The sequence below is a fragment of the Lynx rufus genome, unplaced genomic scaffold, assembly GCF_022079265.1.
Source record: "Lynx rufus isolate CCGP_SWC_20201006 ecotype Redwood Valley unplaced genomic scaffold, mLynRuf1.p SCAF_2, whole genome shotgun sequence".
Classification (NCBI taxonomy): domain Eukaryota; kingdom Metazoa; phylum Chordata; class Mammalia; order Carnivora; family Felidae; genus Lynx; species Lynx rufus.
In genome coordinates this window covers 95,492,501-95,512,941 of record NW_025814834.1, presented here as the reverse complement: position 1 = coordinate 95,512,941, position 20,441 = coordinate 95,492,501, and the positions used below count along the sequence as shown (strand labels likewise).

Below are 20,441 nucleotides of genomic sequence, written 5' to 3'. Positions count from 1 at the left end.
AAACCGCAGAATCAATTTGTTGATACCTACAAAATAACTTGCTAAAATTTTGATTGAGATTGCACTGAATCTATAGATCAAGTTGGGAAGAATTGACATCAAATGATAGTGTCTTCCAATCCATAAACCCAAAATATTCTTTTTATATCTTCTTTGATTGCCTTAGAGTTTTGCAGTTCTACACACAGATCCTGTAACATATTTTAGATTCATACCTATTAATTTTTATAAATGGTATTGTGTTTTAAATTTCAAATACCAATTGGACATTGCTGGTATATAGGAAAGCAAATGACTCCTGGGTAATAACTGTGTATCTTAAAATCTTGCAATAATCACTTGTTCCATTTTTTTTCAATACTTTGAAATTTCCTACAAAAAAGTATGCTATCCCTCAACATATTTTTTTTCCTTCTCAATCTGTTCACTTTTTACTTACCTTTCTTACTGTATTAGCAAGGATTTCCAGTACAATTTTGAAAGGTGTGATGAGAGGGGACATCTTTGCCTTAGCAGGAAAGCTTCTAGTTTCTCACCATTAATTATGATACTAACAGGAGGGTTTTTACAAATTTTCTTCAACAAGTTGAGAAGTTCTCTTATATTCTTAGTTTAAGTTTGTATCATAATGAGTGTTGGGGGTAAGCACCTTATAAATGGTGCTTTAAATCAATCTATCCCAGAACTTCTCTAAGCAGGGACAGGTGTGAAGCAAGCAATGTAGGTAAGAAATAAAGTTACGCAGACAACTGTTACAAACTGCCTACTGCAACCAAATCAATAGCTCTATATTGAATATGTAACCGATACAGCCAAAGCCAAAATATGGCAATACACTGCACATAGGCTAAGCCCCCAAACGAGGACAAAGGCCTGGAGCATTAATAAGAAACTCACTTAAAAGCATTATCGGTTGCTTTTTAGAAATACTTCTGCCTGTTCTCTGTAGTCTTTGCCAAATAAAGTTATTTATTTATTTATGGGAGCAAGAGAGGACACGCGAGTGGGGAGGAGGCAGAGGGAGTGAGAAAATCCCAAGCAGGCTCTACACTGTCAGCACAGAGCCCAGGGTGAGGCTCCATCTCAAGTACCTCAGGATCATGACCTGAGCTGAAATCAAGAGCCCAATGCTCAAAGACTGGGCCACCCAGGTGCCCCCAAATAGTTACAATTTAGAAGATAAATTTTATTCACAGGCCAATATGCAATGGCTCAGAGTCGGAGACCTATCTATTCGCGGAAAGAAACTCTACTGCAGTAGTCTCTTACAAAGGCGGAAGAGATTAATCAATTGATACATGTGCTGTTAGTCTTAACCACTAAGCAAAAATGTTACCTTGTACTGTTTCTCCTTTTACTTTGTTTTCAATCACAGCGTGGTTTAAAAACACGCTACCGAAATCTCGTTTAAAAATTCAGCTCTTACACTTTCTAACTGGATATACCCTTTGGCCCAGAAATCTCAAAAATAAACCCCACGGTCTAAGTGGCTGTGGACAACATAGGGGGAAAAAAAGCACTCAAGCACAACACACAGGTGGAGCGCTGTTACTCATGCACTCTTCCCAGGTGCGTCCTCCGCAGAGCCGCCCGAAAGCAGAGGCTTTCCGTCGTGGACACTTTTCCAACTCGGGGAAATGCCTACGAGACTGCGCAGACCAAAACGAAGAAAGTGGAAGTTGCGGCGTGCGCCTGGAGAAGGGTACGGCTTTTCTCCCTTTCAAACGCCACCAGACTCCCAGCCCGAGACGCCACCGGGACTTCAAAGTCCACGCCCAGGCCTCACGGCACAACCGCCCGCCCGCTTCCCTCTCTACGCGACCTCTGGCCAGCGCCTTCCCTCCTCTCCTCCCCGCCTCTTCACCCAGTCAATCCTAGACCCAGCGTCCCTCGCGCCGACCTTTTCCTTCCGAGCAGACCCCCACCTCCAGGCGCCTCCAAATGACAAGCGGCGCGGGGCATTGTGGTCCCGTGCGTAAGAGCGAGGCCCGGGGCAGGAAAAAGAAAGCAAAAGACTAGGGCGAGGCGGCAAGGCGGCCCCGCGCACGCGCACGGGCAGCGACAAGAGTAAAAAGGGGCGGTGCGTGTTCTACGGCGAGCGGACTGGGGCGGGGTCGCGCGGCCTTGGCGGGGAGTCCGCGAGCCGGGAGGGGAGGGGGGTGGGTGAGGGAGCGGGCGGAGGAGGAAGTGTCATGGCGTCGGGCCGTGGAGCTTCTTCTCGCTGGTTCTTTACTCGGGAACAGCTGGAGAACACGCCGAGCCGCCGCTGCGGAATGGAGGCGGATAAAGAGCTCTCATACCGCCAGCAGGCGGCCAACCTCATCCAGGACATGGGACAGCGTCTCAATGTGTATCCTTTCCTGTTCTTGGCCCTCCGCCGCTCACGCCCTGTCCCCCCTCACTATTCTCCCGGTCGCCTGTTCTCCGGGCCTGGTGCCCCGCAAACATGGCGCCGCCGCCTCGGCCTTCGCTGAGACTCTCCCGCGCCGTAAGGGAAGGGGAGCTTGGGCTCGGGAGGCCGAAACCGGCCAGTGAAGGAGGGGAGGAGAGGAGTCCTGGAATGCGGGCTAGGAGACTGCGTTGTGTAATCTGTTTGGGGCCGCGCGTGGTGGCGGCGGGGGATGGGAAGGCCGCCGAGGCCAGGGGGGAATTTTAGGGATTATCGCAGAAAAGAGGCAGCTATTTCCACTTCTCGTCGGAGAAGAGGCCGAGAAGTGGAAGGGTTACCGATGCTGAAAGGCGTGAAGTCTTCTCCGCAGCTTCTCCCCGCGTTCCTCGCTGGTTTGATGGCGGGTCTCGTACCTTGGGAGCTCACTGGAGGTCTTTATGTTCTTGGCGTGGTTTTGTATGGATGTGCGCGCGCGCATTTCAACTGTCTGATGCTGAGTTTAGTGAGTCGTAGCCATTGATAAATCCTTCCCGGGCTGGCTTAATAGCAATATTGGAGTGAAATGCTCAGCACTTATTATAGTTGGCGGCGAGCCTACCATCACCACCACCCTGCGGGGTTTTGTTTTATGTGTATAGTTTTGGGGTTCGTTTTGAGTGAACTGTAAGCATTGGAAAAATACCGTAGGTGGGGAATTTTCCATCAAAATTGTTTTGGAAATTAGGTCCTGTTTTTCTCGGCTATTTCCTAAATGTTACGTTCCAGCTCTCAGCTTACAATAAACACTGCGATTGTTTATATGCACAGGTTTTATATGCACCATTCTTTCACCAAATTCAGTAGAAATGTAAGTACTATCTTATTGCTTGTTTTTACATTAACCACATTTTGAAGTAAATCGATACGCAGAAAAAAGTTGGTCGTGGATTTCACTTTTGATTTAGTGTTCTAAGGTAACAGTGAATGTAAACCGTGTGATAAACGTTTTGGTTGAAATGCAAAATGTTTCTAGTTTTTTAATTTGTGATGACAAGCTGCTGGGCACTTTGTTAGGCTTTGCCAGGTTTTTGAGATAAAAGGTAAATAAGAAACATTTACTCTAACAGTTATGACATCGGTATTCATTTAAATTTTATAGTTAACATTTGAATAATTTTAAATAGTAATGTACAGTGTAATTTGGCCTAGTCATTCTGTTGTACATCTTAATTGTATTGGACTCATTGTTTCAAATATTGTGAATTGGGCTTAATTCAAACATTCTTTTGAAATGATCCTTTGAAAGTTAAATGTTTAGCAGAAATATTTGATTTGCTAACAGTAATTTCTTACGGTGTCAGCGTTCCTATTTATCACAGCATTTATTGTCTCTTTAAGTTTTTGGTGACCTAAACGTCAAATTTTCCTTCAAACATAAAATGGCAGAGGTGTGTATAATTAGTTTTGAAGTAAAACTTATTCTCCAGTACTAAAGAATATAACCTGCAACCTGTAAATCTTGAAAAGTCGAGTAATGCTGTTTAGTTGAAAATTTTATTTTAATTTGTGAAAGGTGTGAGTTTGGTCTTTTTTTCAGAGTAACTTGCATACTGTGTTGCATCTGTTAACAGAAAGTTGCATATTGTTTAAACATACTTGACCTTGTCTTAATTCTCACTATATTTTTTGCTCTTTTTATCACAGCTATTTTTAGAATGTTATTCTGAAAGGCGTGTGTAGAAAAAATAGACTGTGGAAGACTATGCTATTGGTAGATTGTTATTAGGACCTTTTTGCTAAGAAAACAGTCTTTGAAAAGGTCCATAAAATTTTTTTTTTTTTTCTATTTGGAAGGAACAGCTTCATAGCTTAGATTGATTCCTGTTGTAATCTCTTCTGATCATAAGTGATTTGGTTTATCAGATTGTCATAGAGGTTTATCTTGTTTGAACAGTATATGTGTTTGTATACATTTTGGTCTCCCGAAGGCTCCTTTGCTTCTCTTTCTCTTTTAAATCTACATGAGTCTTATTCTATTTCCATTTTCCTAGTTAATTCTTGTGCACAGAACTTAGGTCAGTGATAGTGTTATGGAAGAGAGAGGAAGCCTCTTTGGCAATAACAATTTAGATCGAGAGAATTACATTTTTATTAAATTGGCTCCAAAGGCAGTCGTAAACTAATTAATACTAATACAAATGTGGCTTTCCTTAAGTAGCCTTGGAAAATGCTGGTAGAAATCACAAGTCAAAATAGTTCTGGAAATTCTTTATGTGGCTACAGAGGTCTCATTTGCTGAATCAGGCTTACTTTTCTACTTCTAGTAATGATCTCACCACAAGACTATACTTCTCTTTTGAACCCTCCCTCTTTCATAATTTGTCTCTATGGCCTGGTTGGTGTGCTTTAAAACAGGTATCTTGCTTACAGCCAAAATTCACAGCTTGACCTTTAAATTAAATGGTGAAGCCTGGGTCACTTGCATTCTTTCCCTAATTTACTTAAATGCCATCATTCATTAAAAAGCCAAAGTATTATTTTTATTACCCCACTTAATGCCATATATGTATGAAGGTAAACTTCAGCATTTTACATTAAATTGTTATTAGCAGGATAATTGAAATCTGAAATCTGATGTTAATTTCTATTTTAAAAAGGAACATTGCACCCTTCATATCTAACTGTTGTCTTTTTTTACCTTTGCTATTTTATCAAAAGTGGTTTTAATATTTGTATTGGTGCTCTTGCATCAATTGCACAGCCTCACTCTTTTATCTTTTTTTTTCCCTATTCTTTTAGGGTGAAGGGGGTGGTCTCAAATTGAATGTGAGTCACTTTTAAATTCATACTCCCCCACATCATTGGGAAAATTTTTCTTATAGGGTTATAATGGAATGTCATAGTAAACTTACAAAAAGCATGAGTTTCACCACAAACGGAACACCAGTCAGTAAATTAAACACTAACAAGCTTAAATTTTGAGATGATAGTTACAAACTTTATGTAGTTTTATAATATATGCATTAATTATATCAAAATATGTTTAATGTTTATGTGGATTTATTGTATTTTCCCACGGTGACTAATTTAAAAGTAATATCTCCCCTAAAATTTAAGCGCTGTTGTGTTTGAGAATAAAGTCAGTGTGGACATGTGTTGGTGACCCAGAAACTATCTTTTATTATTGAGTTTTATTGTCAATTTCTCTTGGAGGGTTGGATCACTGTCTGCACTAAGTGACTTCTATATGTAACCTAATTAGATAAGTCTACCCTTTGCTCACTGGATGCAGTAAGGTTTATGTAATTGGGGTTAGAAATTAAAGAATGGCCTTAAAACATGAAGCTCAAGATAAATCTGGTGAAGTAGAAAAGCCCTGGCGCCAACAGTATCTCCAAGTTCTATACTGTGGGAGAACATCCTCTCCAGTATCAACCTTAGAATAAATATTGATCCAGTTTCTCTTAGAAACTCTGTTCATTAATTTCGTTAGTCAAGTTTATGATGCATTTGTTTCTTATATTCTAATGAATTTTCTTAAGATGAGATTGTGGAGAGTACACTGTTCTCTCTGTATTTTTGATGGTCATGGTCTGTTTTCATAGGTCTGTTCTCCAAATCCATGGTCATTTAAATCTCTTTACTTAGTTTTATTGCCTGTTTTTGAGCTGCAGCAATCGGAGCTGTATCCAATATGCCAGATTTAAATGTATTGTTTTTATTTAATATATTATATTTCTGCTAAGGTCCCAAGAGTATACAGTTAAGGATGGTATTTAGGACTGATGATTTTAAGGAATGACTATAATGATTTCTTTTTTCTTTTTAAATTTTTGTTGTTGTTTTTTTTTTTTTAGAGAGAGACAGAGAGCAAGCTGGGGAGGGGCAGAGAGAGGAGGGAGACACATAATCTGAAGCAGGCTCCAGGCTCCAAGCTGTTAGCACAGAGCCTGATGCAGGGCTGGAACTCACGAACTGTGAGATCATGACCTGAGCTGAAGTCGGACGCTTGACCGACTGAGCCACCCAGGTGCCCCATGACTGTAATGATTTCTAAGATTGCATCATCTATGTCATATCTACATTTCATTTTATACATCTAAGTTAGCTGTACACCTTAAGTGAACTTGTATTTTTGCTTGTGATAAAATTTGATTACCACTTTTTGTTCACAATGTTTATAATCTTAGTTGACTTTTGATTAGTAGATGTCATTTGGAAATTTGCAGATGTTCTTTTTGCATTCCTTTCATCCCCTGTAAAGACTTAAATGAGGAAAGCTATTCTTGTATACATCTAGAGAAGTGCCCACAGTCTCTGTTCTTTAATAATATAGCATTCTGCCATTATAATTATTAATTACAGTCTCTGCAATAGAAATTTATTTAAGACTTTTTTAAAAGTAGGTTTTATCCAGTTTACACCAACTGCTTTTTTATATTCAAATTACTGATAACATTGTCATACAATTGCATTTTGTGAAAGAAAACATTTTGGGGGAATTGGTTAGTTCAAGGCTTTTGTTTATATTTTTACCGTGAAAGCCCTAAATTTCTCTCAAACATAGTAACGTAGATGCAGTTAAATGTAAAAATATCCCCCAACACATCCATTCAGGCTAGAAGGTAAACAATGTAATGGATAAAATCTTGTTGCTCACAGGTCTGTTGAATGACTCCTTATACATTTTTCTCTGTATATGTCCTCTCCCCAGTGACAACACTTTAAATGCTTTCTTTTATTTTTAAAAACTAATACAGGTATATGGTAAATGAAAAAGGTAGAAAGGGAATATGATAAACCTCTCTTCAGCTTGAGTAAGCCCACTGCCCTGAAACATTTTCTGTTAACAGTTCTTGTGTGCCCTTTCAGAAATACTTCTCGCTTGTGAAAGCCTATATATATGTATCTTTTTCAGCACAAAAAAAGGGGTTGGTTTTGGTTTCCCAGTTCTTAGATGTGACACAGCTGTTGTGTGAGAGCGTATAGAATTGGACTGGTCCTAGTTGGGTTTAGGTGTGGCTACTTCTGGGGAAGTAATTTTTAAGATGGCACCAACTGCTTTTTAATTTAATAAAGCTGTTAATCCAAGAATAATTCTATGTTCAGAATCCATTAATATTACTGGGAAATACTGCAGTGCTGTCCAGTAGAACTTTCTGGGTAATGGAAGTATTTTGTATCTTTTCTGTTCAGAGTGATACTAACCAAGCACATGTTTCCTGGGTTGTAAATTTGAGATTATTAGACTAGATGATTTCTAAATTTACTTTTCAGCTATCAATTGCACAGATGCTAAAGTATTATCTTCCTGAAGAAACAGATACAGTTACTCAGTGACTTGTCCAAAATCAAAGCAGCCATTATATGATAGGCATTTGAACCTAAATTCCTTGCCTAATCCCATACTGTTCTCACTTTTGTCTGACCCTAGTGTATTTAAGAAATTGGGCAGAGTATTGAAGCTAGTGTTTTATTTTATTTAAAAAAAAAATTTTTTTTTTCTTAATGTTTATTTATTTTTGATAGAGGGAGACACAGAGCGCAAGCAGGGGAGGGGCAGGGAGAGAGGGAGACACAGAATCTGAAGTAGGCTCCAGGCTCTGAGGTGTTAGCACAGAGCCAGACACAGGGCTCGAATCCACAAAATGTAAGATCATGACCTTGGCCCAAGTCGGATGCCCAGCCGACTGAGCCACCCAGGCGCCCCTGAAGCTGGTATTTTTTAAAGAGATGATCAGTAGACAAGTAAATAGTGAAAATATTTTCTCAGATTTTGACCTGCTTACATCAGTTGGACAAAATCCAATAAAGTCTTCTTTTGAATTAGGCCCCAGATTCCCCTTTTAGCCCTTTTAGACTTAGCATTTATGCATTGCACATCCTTCTTTTTCCAAATGGTGCAGTCTCTTCACTTTTCATGTGAATGTGATCTGTCAGATTTTAAAACAGGTGAAGTTTCAACTCTTCATGAAGCATTCCCAAGATAACTCCACTCTTGTACTTCTTAATTTCTGTCTCTATCTTATTCTTTGGGTCCTATTCACATCCTTTTGTACTCCATCTATTTGGTGTCCTTTATTGCTATAGCATAACTATATTATGCGTTGAAGTAGGTTTTTCTTTTTATTAGAAAATAAAACACAAACATAAAACCACCAAACAAATGAATAGCTGAAAGGCAAACAACCTTGTAACCCAAGAAAGAGAACTTTGCCACCTATCCCAGAAGTGTTTCCATATGCCCCACCCTTATGTCAGACCCTTTCCTCCCTCTACAAAATAACCGGTATCCTTGATGTAGTAATCACTTTGTTCGATTTTGATACAGTTTTACCACCTAATTCTGCACTCTTAAATGCCACAGTTTAGTCCTGTGCATTAAATATTTGATTTTTTAAGTCTCAATATATAGATCTCCCCTCCAGCCTTTTCACTTAAATTTTACCTGTTGAAGAACCTAGGACATTAGACCGTAGAATTTCCAACTGTCTGCATTTTGTTGATTGTATACTCCTGCTGCAGTTTGTCATGCTCTTTTGTTCTTTAATTCCCTGCAAATTGCCAATTGGATCTAGAAATTTCATCAAACTGACTTTAGATCCCTTTGGCAAGACTGCAGGTGGTTTTATGTTCTTTCATCAGATCCCTAATGTCTTATCGTGTATGATGTTAGTAGCTGTTGATAATCAGTGCCTAGATCCTTTCGTTCATTGTGATACTCTAATTCTATCATTTCTGGGTTTATTAATTGGAATATTTTTATAATGAAATGCTGTGATTCATCTATTTAGATACCCAGTGGTACGGTTCATAAAGGAAAATACATGATTCTTGCCCTACATTTACCACCTTTATTGAAATGTGATTCATATACTGTACATTTCACCCATTGAAAAGTGTACAGTTCCATGCAGTTTTTTAGGTGTATTCACAGAGTTGTGTGTGAATTTAAAAATTTTTCATTACCCCAAGAAGAAACCCTACGTTCTTTGGCTGTCTATTCCCATTCTTCCCTCCACCCCCAGCCTATTCCAGACGTTTCCTATGAGTGGAATCATACAATATTTGGTCCTTTTGACTGGCCTCTTTCTCTGACCACATAATGTTTTTAAGGTTTATCTGTGTTGTAGCACATATTAGTACTTCATTTATTTTTCTTGCGGACTACCATTATACCACATTTTATATATCCATTCATCAGTTGATAGACATTTGAGTGATTTGCACATTCTGGCTATTATTTTGCTCCTGTGAACATTTATATATATGTTTTCAGGGGGACGTATGGTTTTGGATTCTCTTGGTTGCAGGAATAGCATTGCTAGACCATATGGTAATTCTATACCCCAATAATCTTGGATAGCTTCCTCACTCTGTTATAGCACGATGTTCCACGCTCATCTTGTACATTTCCTTCTCCACAGCTGTAATAGCCATTTCTTTCAGAAACCCTCCTTTCTTTTAGTAGGAAGTGGTATTTCAAAACCAGGAGCTGGATATTAGGGATACTCATTGTTATTGTGTTGGTCTTGTTTGTAGGCATCTTCAGTGAACAGAATGAGGAAATATTTAGTATGGTAAATATATATTCATTATGTACATTGATATGTTAAATGTTTATGATTTACTTACACATTAAATATATAAAGTATACATTAACCAGACTTGTTTTATCTATTTATTTTAAATGTATTCTTTACCTCAGGAATTTGCTAATTCAAAATAACAGCATTTTTTATTTAACCTGTCTTTTGTACATTTCTGTGACCTTTCACACCAAAATCTTAGTTGTTAAGAATGTGGGATTGGAGACTTTATCCCATAATCACTCATTAACTTAACCCCATATTACACAAGTAAGTCTCAGACTAACAGTACTTTTGTCATCAGCAGTATAATTATTGAGAACAATAAAATGTTTTTGTTTTGCTCTCCCATCTCATCCATGTTTTTTAAGGTCATATTATAGCTATGTTATCTTAAATAGCTATTACACAACTTTTCTTTTCAATCTTTATTTAATCTTAGTTCTGCAAGTAACCATTTTTGTTCACTACCAGTGCTTCTGTTTAAGTCTCTAGTCATTTTGATTGTTAGAAGTTCTCTTGAAGATGATGGAAACCATATTCTCTGAATCCTTGTATGTTGATAATAATTTATCTTTGCCCTTTAGACCCAAGGTCCGTTTTGCTGTGTATAAAATTCTCGGCTCCTGCTTTCTTTTCTTAGATATCTTAAATATGTTACACATTTTTTTTCCTGGCATAAAGCACGAGTATTGGTGGTAATGTAGTTTTCTTCAATTTATTTTTGCCTAAATGGCCAGTTTTTTTCCTTTACAATCCAGTAATTTTACTACAGTGTGTCTTGGTGCTGGTTGTTCTGGGTTAATATACTCAAGTGTGTAATGTGATCTTTCGATATGTGATTTCATATCTTTTTTACTTACGTTTTGTGTTTTGAATCATTTTTAGTGTCTAGTAGTTTGGAAGTGTGTTACTGTTTTACTTTGTGATTTTTTATTGTAAAATAGACTTAAAATTTATCATTTTAACCATTTTTAAGTGTACAGTTAAGTGACATTAAGTACAGTATTCACATTGTTGTGCAAACGTCACCACCATCCATTTCTAGTACTTTTTTATTTTTTCTAACTGAAATTCTGCTCATTGAGCGAATGCCACATTCTCCCACTCCTCCAGACCCTTGGAACCACCATTCTATTTTGTCTTTGAATTTCACTATTCTTGTATCTCTTAGAAGTGGAATCATGCAATATTTGTCCTTCTTTGTGTGTGTCTTATTTTACTTACCATAATGTCTTCAAGATTCACCCACGTTGTAATGTGTCAGAATTTCCTTCCTTTTTAAGGTTGAACGTTACTCCATTGTATGTATGAACCACAGTTGGATTCCTTTTATGTTTTGGTTATTGTGAATAATGCTGCTGGATTGTGAATAAATGTGGGTTAAGTTCTTGCTTTCAACTCTTTTGAGTATATACCCAGAAATGGAGGATCACATTGTGATTTCATGTTTAATTTTTTGAGGAACTGCTGTATTTTCCACAGCAATAAGCACTATCTTATATTCCCACTAGCAGTGCACAAGTGTTCCAAGTTCTCCACATCCTCACAACACTTGCTCTTTTCTGGTTTTCTGATAGTAACCATCCTAATGAATGTGAAATGGTATCTCATTGTAGTTTTAATTTGCATTTCTCTGATGACTTAATGATGTTTTAGCATCTTTTTGTATGCTTATTGGCCATTTATATGTTTCCTTTGGAGAAAGTTTAACCAGTCTTTTATCTATTTTTTTTTTAAGTTGCAGGATTTCCTTGTATATTCTGGATGTTAATCTCTTATCGGGTACATGCTTTGCAAATATTTTCTTTGATTCTGTGGGGTGTCTTTTCACTTTCTTGATGCACAAAAATTTTTTGCTTTCAGGTTTAATTTTTATTTTGAGAGAGAGAGGGAGAGACTGAGAATCCCAAGGCTCCACACTGTCAGCACAGAGCCCGATTGAGGGCTCAAACCCATGAACCGTGAGATCATGACCTGAGCCGAAATCAAGAGTTGGATGCTTACCTGTCTTAGCCACCCAGGTGCCCCTGCACAAAAGTTTTTAATTTTGATGAAGCCCAGTTTACCTGTGATATCTTGTGTTTTATGTGCTTTTGGTTCCTATCCAAGAAATCATTGCCAAACCCAAAGTCCTGGAGTTCTTGTTTTCTTCTAAGGGTTTTATAGGTTTAGTTCTTACATATAGGTCACCAATCCATTGTGAGTTAATTTTTGTATATGGTGTAAAGTGAGGGTTGGATTTCATTCTTTTGCACTTGGATATCTGGTTTCCCCGGTACCATTTGTTTTTGTTTTTGTTTTGAGCAGTTCTTTCTAGTGTGATTTTTGTTGCTTAGAGTTAACTCTTCTGATTTGTTTCTTACAGTATTTTTGTATGACCTAAATACTTTTCAGTTACACATGCAGATATATAGCTTGCTTTTTAAGGTTCCCTGGCTGTGTTCCCCCCCTCCCTCATTTTTATCTTTTCTTTGCCTTGTCCCTATCCTGCCATTTCTGCTTTGGAAGTTTCTCTTCAATATTGAGTCCTGGAAAAGAGCCTTGGGAGATCGATTTGAAAAGTACATAGAAGTTGGCTTGAACCCTTTAAGCCCTACTCTAGGCATCTGGCATCCACCCACTTACTGAAATTGACAAAATTCCTCCCTGGTTTAGCTGCTGTTACCAGATTGGCCCACCATGATTTCCGATAAATGCTTGGGGGCTACTTTGAAGTTCTTACCAAGTCCAGCAAATGCCCCATTCCGTTCCTTTGCTTCTTTTTTGCATAGATGCTGATAGTGGGAGGCTATTGTGGCTACACAGTAGCCAGTTTTGTCCTTAACCCGTTCAGTATTTTGGAATTTCCTAGGAATGCCTTGCCAAATAGTTTAGTTATAAATATCCGTGGGGTTTTGCTTTTGCTCTAGTTACTCTGGTTTTCTATGGGAATTTGGTTACCACCTCTGCCAATATCTATCTTCTCAGAATTCTTCAGATAAAACATTAAAAGGTAATCCACAGTCCCTTTAAGAGATACAGTAATTTCCAAACACTGCAGTAGACTATCATTTAAATGTACAGTTGACCCTTAACCTCGATTTGAACTCCATGAGTCCACTTATACACAGTTTTTTTTTTCAGTAAATATATTGGGAAATTTTTTGGCAAGTTGCAACAATTAAAATTCAATGACAAACCACATAGCCTAGAATTACTGAAAAAGTGAGAAAAATGAGGTATTATGAGAATACAGTAATACGTGTAACATAAAATATGCGTTAATTGACTATTTATATTATCAGTAATGTTTCCAGTCAGTAGTAGGAGTTTGGAGAAAGTCAAAAGTTATACATGTGTTTTTAATTCAGGGTGGGAGTGGGTTGGCATCACTAATTCAGTGGGTTGGCCCACATTGTTCAGGGGACAACTGTACTTTAATAGGTATAAGTTCTTCTAAGAAGATAAGGATATCATTTTTTTAAGAATCATTAAGTCACTTGAATTTCATTCTGTTAAACAAGGAACATAATCCATTTGGGAAAGTTTATTAATAGACACAAAAGCGTATGTGATATTCTTGATTGGTTTTGCATATTAATTTTGAAAAGAACTCTAGAAAGCTCTCCCACAAAGCTTTAATGTTATTTTGAAACATGGCAGTTTGTCTGCCTAATTACAGGGATGTTGACTGATATATATTGGGCTATATATTATAGGTCTCTATAAAGTCTTAATGAATCACCTTGTTTTCCCTCCTCAAAATTAGATGATTGTAACAGGTCCAAATCACATCTTTTGTACACACACACACACATTTATGTTCATATGCTTCTATCATAGCTTTAGCTCATCTGTTCCAGAAATAAGAAAGCATTTTATTTTTATTTTAAGAAAGCATTTTATATAATTTGGTAATGTAGTGCTTCTACACTAACTCTGGTCTATAGAATAGAGCAGAATTTTACATTAACAAATGTGCATTGAGTATTTGCATTAGCCAAGCCACACAAAGGTCTCTGCATAAACATTGACTATGTAATTTATAAATTGATTTTGAAGGCAGAACAAGAATTCTGAAGATGTTTTTATTGCATAAAATCGATAAGGTGATGTTTTTAAGGGAAAATCAAATTAGATTGCTGTGTACTTGTTAACGGTTCTAGTTGTAAAGCTGCTGTATTAAGTACTCCTATGATCATATTTAAGGAAAAACATGTAATATGAAGTTTTTCTTTAAGTCATTTGAGTCTGGAGGTGCCTGGGTGGCTCAGTCGGTTAAACATCCGACTTTGGCTCAGGTCATGATCTCACGGCTCGTGGGTTTCCAGGCCCGCTTCTGACTCTGTCCTGACAGCCCAGAGCCTGGAGCCTGCTTCAGATTCTGTGTACCCCTCCCCCTCTCATGGTTTCTCCCTCAAAAATAAATAAATATTAAAAAATAAATAAAATAAATTATTTGAATCTGATATAGAAAAAGAAGCAAATGAGGACTTGTTCCGTGTAAAATTTTAAATGTTATAGTTTCAGTGGCTTGTACTTAGTTACCTGATGCTGTGTGTTTATATGACAACGTAACAATGTTATTCCACAAACATTAAGTATGTATTATGTAACAAGCAGTATGCAAAGAAGGTATGTATTTTCTTATAAATAAATAAATAGTGCTTTTCCTAAGGTACTTACATTCTAGTGGGAAAGGAAAAAAAAAAAACATTTGTCTACTGTGGGAATGACTAGGAACAGTAACCAATTTGAGCTATTCTATGGTGCCTATAACGTGTAATACATTTCCATCTGCTTCATATCATTTTAATGAACTTTGTCTTCAGAATGCCAATTGTGGGGGTTAAGCCTGTGTGCTAAATATATATAGCCACTAACTAGAAGTGGTTAATTTCACATTTCTTTACTATTTTAACATGGCTACTAGGAAATTTTTAATTACATTTGTGGCTTACATTGCATTGCTCTTTGATAGTGCTGGTTTGGGCTATAAACTTATTTTAATTTTTTTTAATGTTTATTTATTTTTTGAGAGCGAGCAGGGGAGGGACTTTGGGGGGTGGGCGGAGAGACAGAGGATCCGAAGCAGTTCTGTGCTAATAGCAGAGCGCCCGATGCAGGGCTCAAACTCATGACCCTTGAGATCATAACCTGAGCCCAGGTGGGACACTCAACCAACTGAGCCACCCAGGCGCCCCGGGCTAAAAGCTCTTAAAAAGTAATACCAGTCAACTAATGAAAAGTATAGACATTTGTATCTGTGAACAAAATTATTTTGGAATTCAGACTGTAGTAATTTGTTCCATAGAAAAGTTTGCACATTCAAACTAATCTTAAATAGTGGCCTTATTTACAAGTTGAAAAAAAAATTCTTTTCCAGTCAAGAATTAAGAGCATGAAAACTGTCATAGTTTCATGCTTGGGGAAAGAAAAAATAGCTTTGAGCAGGAAAGGAAGTTCTGAGGATTTGAGGGCAGTCTTTAAATGGTATTTTGATTCAGAGAAGATACCAGATTTTTACAAGCTCCCACATCCTTGGATAGTTGGTATTGCTCTAGCTTAGTGATTGCTATTTAGATCACTAATAGAAGTAGCCATTTGAATCAGTGGTTTCCTTTATGTAGACTTAAACATCTGTTCAAATTATTTTTGTTAACTAAACAAACAAAAGTTTCCTGAAATAATTACATAATTTAAATATCAAAATTAGGTACGGCTGGGTGGCTCAGTCGCTTGTCTGGCTTTGGCTCAGGTCATGGTCTCACAGTTTGTGAGTTCGAGCCCCACATTGGGCTTTCAGCTTTGGGTTCTCCACCTTCTTTCTCTCCCCCTCCCCTGCTGGCATACTCATTCATTCATTCATTCATTCTCTCTCTCTCTCTCTCAGTAAATAAACTTTTTTTTAAAAAGTCACAATTAAATGTTGTTTAAGAAATGGATATGTAGTATACCTTCTTAAAAAGAAACCTAATTTTCCTTTTAAATTAACAAATGTGCTATGAAGTTATACAGGGTTAAGATAAATGTTGTTTACCAGTGTTTATTGTGCTGTGATTAGGTTTCTGGTTTCCTAGAAATTCCCTTTATTGGCAATAACTTAAAAAGGGAAGTCTTTGACATTAGCTCCTTTAAAAAAAAAATCTTTATTGAAATCATTCACAGACCGTAAAATTCACCCATTTAGAATGTGTAATTTAATGGGTGTGTTTACAGAGTTGTACACTATCATTGCAGTCTAAGTTTGTAATACTCTCACCACCCCAAAGGAAACCCTATACCCATTAGCAGTTGTTCACTGATTTCTCTCCCCCTTTCAGCCCTGGACAACCATTTTCTGTCTCTCAGTAGATTTGCCTATTCTGTGCATTGCATATAAAATGAAATTATATAATATATGGTCTTTTCACTTAACAACGTTTGCAAGATCCATCCATGGTGTAGCATGTATCAGTACTTCATTCCTTTTTACTGTCGTCATTCCTTTTTACATTCCATCATGTGGATATACATCATTTTATTTATCCATTTATCAGTTGATGAACATGTGGTTTGTTTCTGCTTTTTGCCTATTGTGAGTAATGCTGCTGTGAACATTCCTGTACAAGTTTTTGTGTGGACATTTTCATTTTTCTTCGGTATATACCTAGGAGTGGAATTGCTGGGTTGTATAGTAACTCTATAGACCTCAGTAATCTTGGAAAGCTTTTTGAAAACATTTTGAGAAGCTGCCACACTTTTCCAAAGTAGTTATATCATTTTACCTTCCCACAAGCATTGCATTAAGGGTTCCTTCCAGTTTCTCCACATCTTTGTCACAATTTGCTATCTTCTGTTGGTTTTTTTTTTTGGTTTTTTTTGGTTTTTTTTTTTTTGTTTTTGTTTTTTTTTTGTTTTTGTTTTTTTTAGTTTATTTTGAGGGATGGGAAGAGCAGAGAGAGAAAATGAGAATCCCATGGAACTCTAACTCAGAAACTGTGAGATCATGACCTGGGCCAAAATCAAGTCAGACACTTAACCCACTGAGCTGCTCAGGCACCCCTGTCTTTTTTTTTATTATCATTATTATTATTGCCATCTTATGGGCATGCTAGTGAGTATAAAATAGTAGCTTATGGTTTCATTTTGCGTTTCCATAGTGACTGGTGGTGTTGAGCATCTTTTCATGCATTTATTGGCCATTTGTAGTATCTTTGGGGAAATGTCTACTTAACCCTTTCCCATTTTTTAAATTGTATTGTCTCTTTATTAAGTTGTGAGAGTTCTTTGTATATTCTAGATAACAGTTCCTTATCAGATACAGGATTTGCAAATATTTCCTCCTATCCTATGGGTTAGCTTTTTCACTTTGTTGATGGTTTCATATGTAACACATGCATTTAATTTATTAGGATTTTTTTTGTCACTTGTGCTTTGATGTCATATCTAAGAAAACATTGCTTGATCCATTGTCATGAAGGTGTATTCCTGTTTTCCTTTACAAGTTTTTATCTCTTAAATTTAGGTCTATGATCCATTTTTAGTTAATTTTTGTATATGGCATAAAGAAAGGGATGAATTTCATTTTTTTGCATGTGGATATGCAGTTGCCCCAGCACCATTTGTTGAAAAGACTGTTTTTCCTCCATCCAATTAAATGTTTATTTCTGGAATCTATCCTATTCCATGATCCTTATGTCTTTCCTTATACTATTACCACATGGTCTTGATGACTGTAGCTTTGTAGTTTTGAATTCAGAAAGTATGAGTCTTCTAACTTTGTTCTTTTTCAAAACTGTTTTTGCTTTTCTGGATCCCTTGTGTTTCCATATGAATTTTAGAATCAGCTGGTCAGTTTCTGCAGAAAAGAAGCTGAGATTCTGACAGGGATTGTGTGAATCTGTAGATCAATTTGGGGAATACTGTCCACAATATTAAGTCTTCTGTAGTATTAGTTATTTGTGTAGCCATCTGAAGGAAAGGGGACTTTGAAAGATTGATGTGGAATATTTGAATATCTATGCAAGTTGCTTCCCAATATTCTATGACTATTTACCATTGGCTGGTAGGAGCTGAGTGTATAAGGGAAAATAGAGACTTAACTGAGTTTTTTTCATTTTTGTAAGTTTCATAATGGTAACTTATCCTCCATAAATAAATACTTAAATGTCAGGTTACAGTAAGCATTTAAATACTTTTAAATATAATGTTGTTATTCTATGGAAATCAGGCCTTATTCTCTTAATTATTACTGCTTTTCAGCAGTACCGAATAATAGTATTTTTCAGTCTTATATAGCCAGCTCTCTTCAGATATAATTAGAAATCTAAAATAACATCCAACCTGAAGACTTTTGTATTTCTCAGCATAAATTTTCTTATGTTGACAGTATTACACTCACACATAATTATATGGGTAGGAAAACTAAAATACCAGGCTGAATTAATGACATTTTTTGTAATACTGGAATGTCTTTTCAGTACAACAAAATTAAGGATGTAAACCAGTTTGTACTGAAATTTTGGCTTAATTGGTCAAGCTTGGTGAGATCTTTACTTTTTTTTTTTTTTTTTAAATATATTTTTATTTGAGAGAACACGTGAGCAGGGGAGGGGGCAGAGAGAGAGAGAAACTTAAGCAGGCTTCCGGCACAGTGCGGGTTCGATCCTGCAACCCTGGGATCATGACCTGAGCCAAAATCAAGAGTTAAGACACCCAACCAACTGAGCCACCCAGGCACTCCAGTGATCTTTGTTATTAACAAATGGACATTTTAACCTATTTTCCTCTTTGTTGAGGAGCCATTACCCCCCTTTATTTTTCCATATATCTAAGCTTATACTTCTCTTTTCATATTCTAGACCTTTCTGGGAATCTTCTAAAGTTATGCCATTACCACTTTTCTTTAACTGTAGCCTTAGGCATGTGATTTCCCAGTTTTTAGCTGTGATACCTAGAACTAACTGGATATTAATGAAGTCTTTTGAAGGCACAGGGAATAGTTATCCTAGTCTTAGGAGAGGGGGAGTTTGGAGGCAGTTAACGAACAGGGAAGAAATGGCTTCACCAGCTTATAGGACCCAAAGATGAAAAATAACAATAGATTAGAATAAGCTTCTTGATGATGTATTAGCAAATAGAAGGCAGATGTGGAAGTCTTTTCTTTGTTTCTCTTAGGACTCTTTTGGACTAGGAAATTTAAATTTGAAGAGTAATAAAACAGCTGTGGCTTCTTAAATACAAATGTATACATAAGGTGTATGCAGAAAATATATTACTAAAAGGATGAAGACCGGAATGATTTCATTTGAAATTGACTGGTATGGCCATCATCAGTGGCTTTTGTTAATTCAAACTGACCTTGCCTCCAAATATCAAGGTTGAAGCCAACATTGGAGAGTGAAGAATGTCAGCAGTGAGGGCATCATGAGCAGAAGGGGGAGACAGCGGCCAGGAATGGGCAGGAAGAGAAAGGATGGAGAAGGAAGGGAGTCAGATCAAGAGGTAGGAATGGAAACATATAAAGGAATAGAAAAAGAGAAGGAGGTGAAAGGAGGGGAAAGGGACGAAAGGAATACTGGTGTAATCATTGAAGTAATGTCATGTATCATCATTTTGGTGTGTTTGAATCCGCTTAGTTAGGGCTCCAATGGAACCTTTAAAGAATTGAGTTTAACTGTGGAAGGAAAAAGGTGAGCAAGAAAGAAGGGAATTTTTAAAAGCATGTTAAATCACCTTTAAATTTTAAGATCAGCATTAGCAATACACAATTGTTGTTTACAGCATAATAATAATAATGTACTTTACAGCATAATAATAATAATTTCAGTCATATTACTCTGGGCACTATTCTAAGTGCTTTATGTATATTGATTGATTTAATTCTCACCACAACTTTATAAGCAGATACTATTTCTCCCATTTTACAGATGCAGAAACTGAGCCACAAAGTGAATAAGTAATTTGCCTAGGCTAGTCAGATAACAGAGCCAGGATTCCACTGAGGCACCCTGACTACTATGCTACAGCTGGCTTCATCACCTCTACCTCCCCCTCTCCATGATTTGTATGGTATATTTCTGTAGAAATTTGTCTTGTTTTGAGAATGTGATAGCCCTTGGAAACAGTTGTACATTTGCTAGGCTGACAAACTTGACACTATTTAAAAATCAGTTTTTATTTCCTTCATTTATAGTAATTCAAGAAAGTTTATTAAAACAGATAACAGAACACAAAGATGGATCGTGCATGGTCCTTGTCCCCAGTGAGCTAAATCTCAGGTTGTAGTTGCTCCCTTGAACCAAGTATCTACTCCAGTATTGGTGTGAATTCTTTGACTTTGAACCAAGTTTACGTGCACTGATGAATGTCTGTTGCCTTCAAAAGGATGCTCCCTTTAAAAGCCACAGGCCAACTAATAACATAGCCATTACTTAAAACTTTTTGGAGTTCTTTTCCTTTCAGTAAGCCACACAGCAAAATCCACTTTCTATATAAAAAAGCAGAGGTACCTAGCTTGA

At 37.1% G+C, this 20,441-nt stretch overlaps 1 protein-coding gene across 3 annotated transcripts in view; it reads left to right on the top strand.

Annotated features, from left to right (window-relative positions):
* Window positions 1-2,192: 2,192 nt before the first annotated feature.
* Window positions 2,193-20,441, top strand: part of CCNT2 (cyclin T2) — a 40,636-nt gene continuing 22,387 nt past the window's right edge. For all 3 annotated transcript variants that reach the window (XR_006962628.1, XM_047082618.1, XM_047082619.1), the window contains exons 1-2: window positions 2,193-2,350; window positions 3,155-3,236. Coding sequence is in view for 2 of the 3 variants with exons in the window: in XM_047082618.1 (XP_046938574.1) it covers window positions 2,193-2,350; window positions 3,155-3,236 (240 nt within the window). In the remaining variant the exon portion in view is untranslated. The remainder of the gene's footprint in view (window positions 2,351-3,154; window positions 3,237-20,441) is intronic.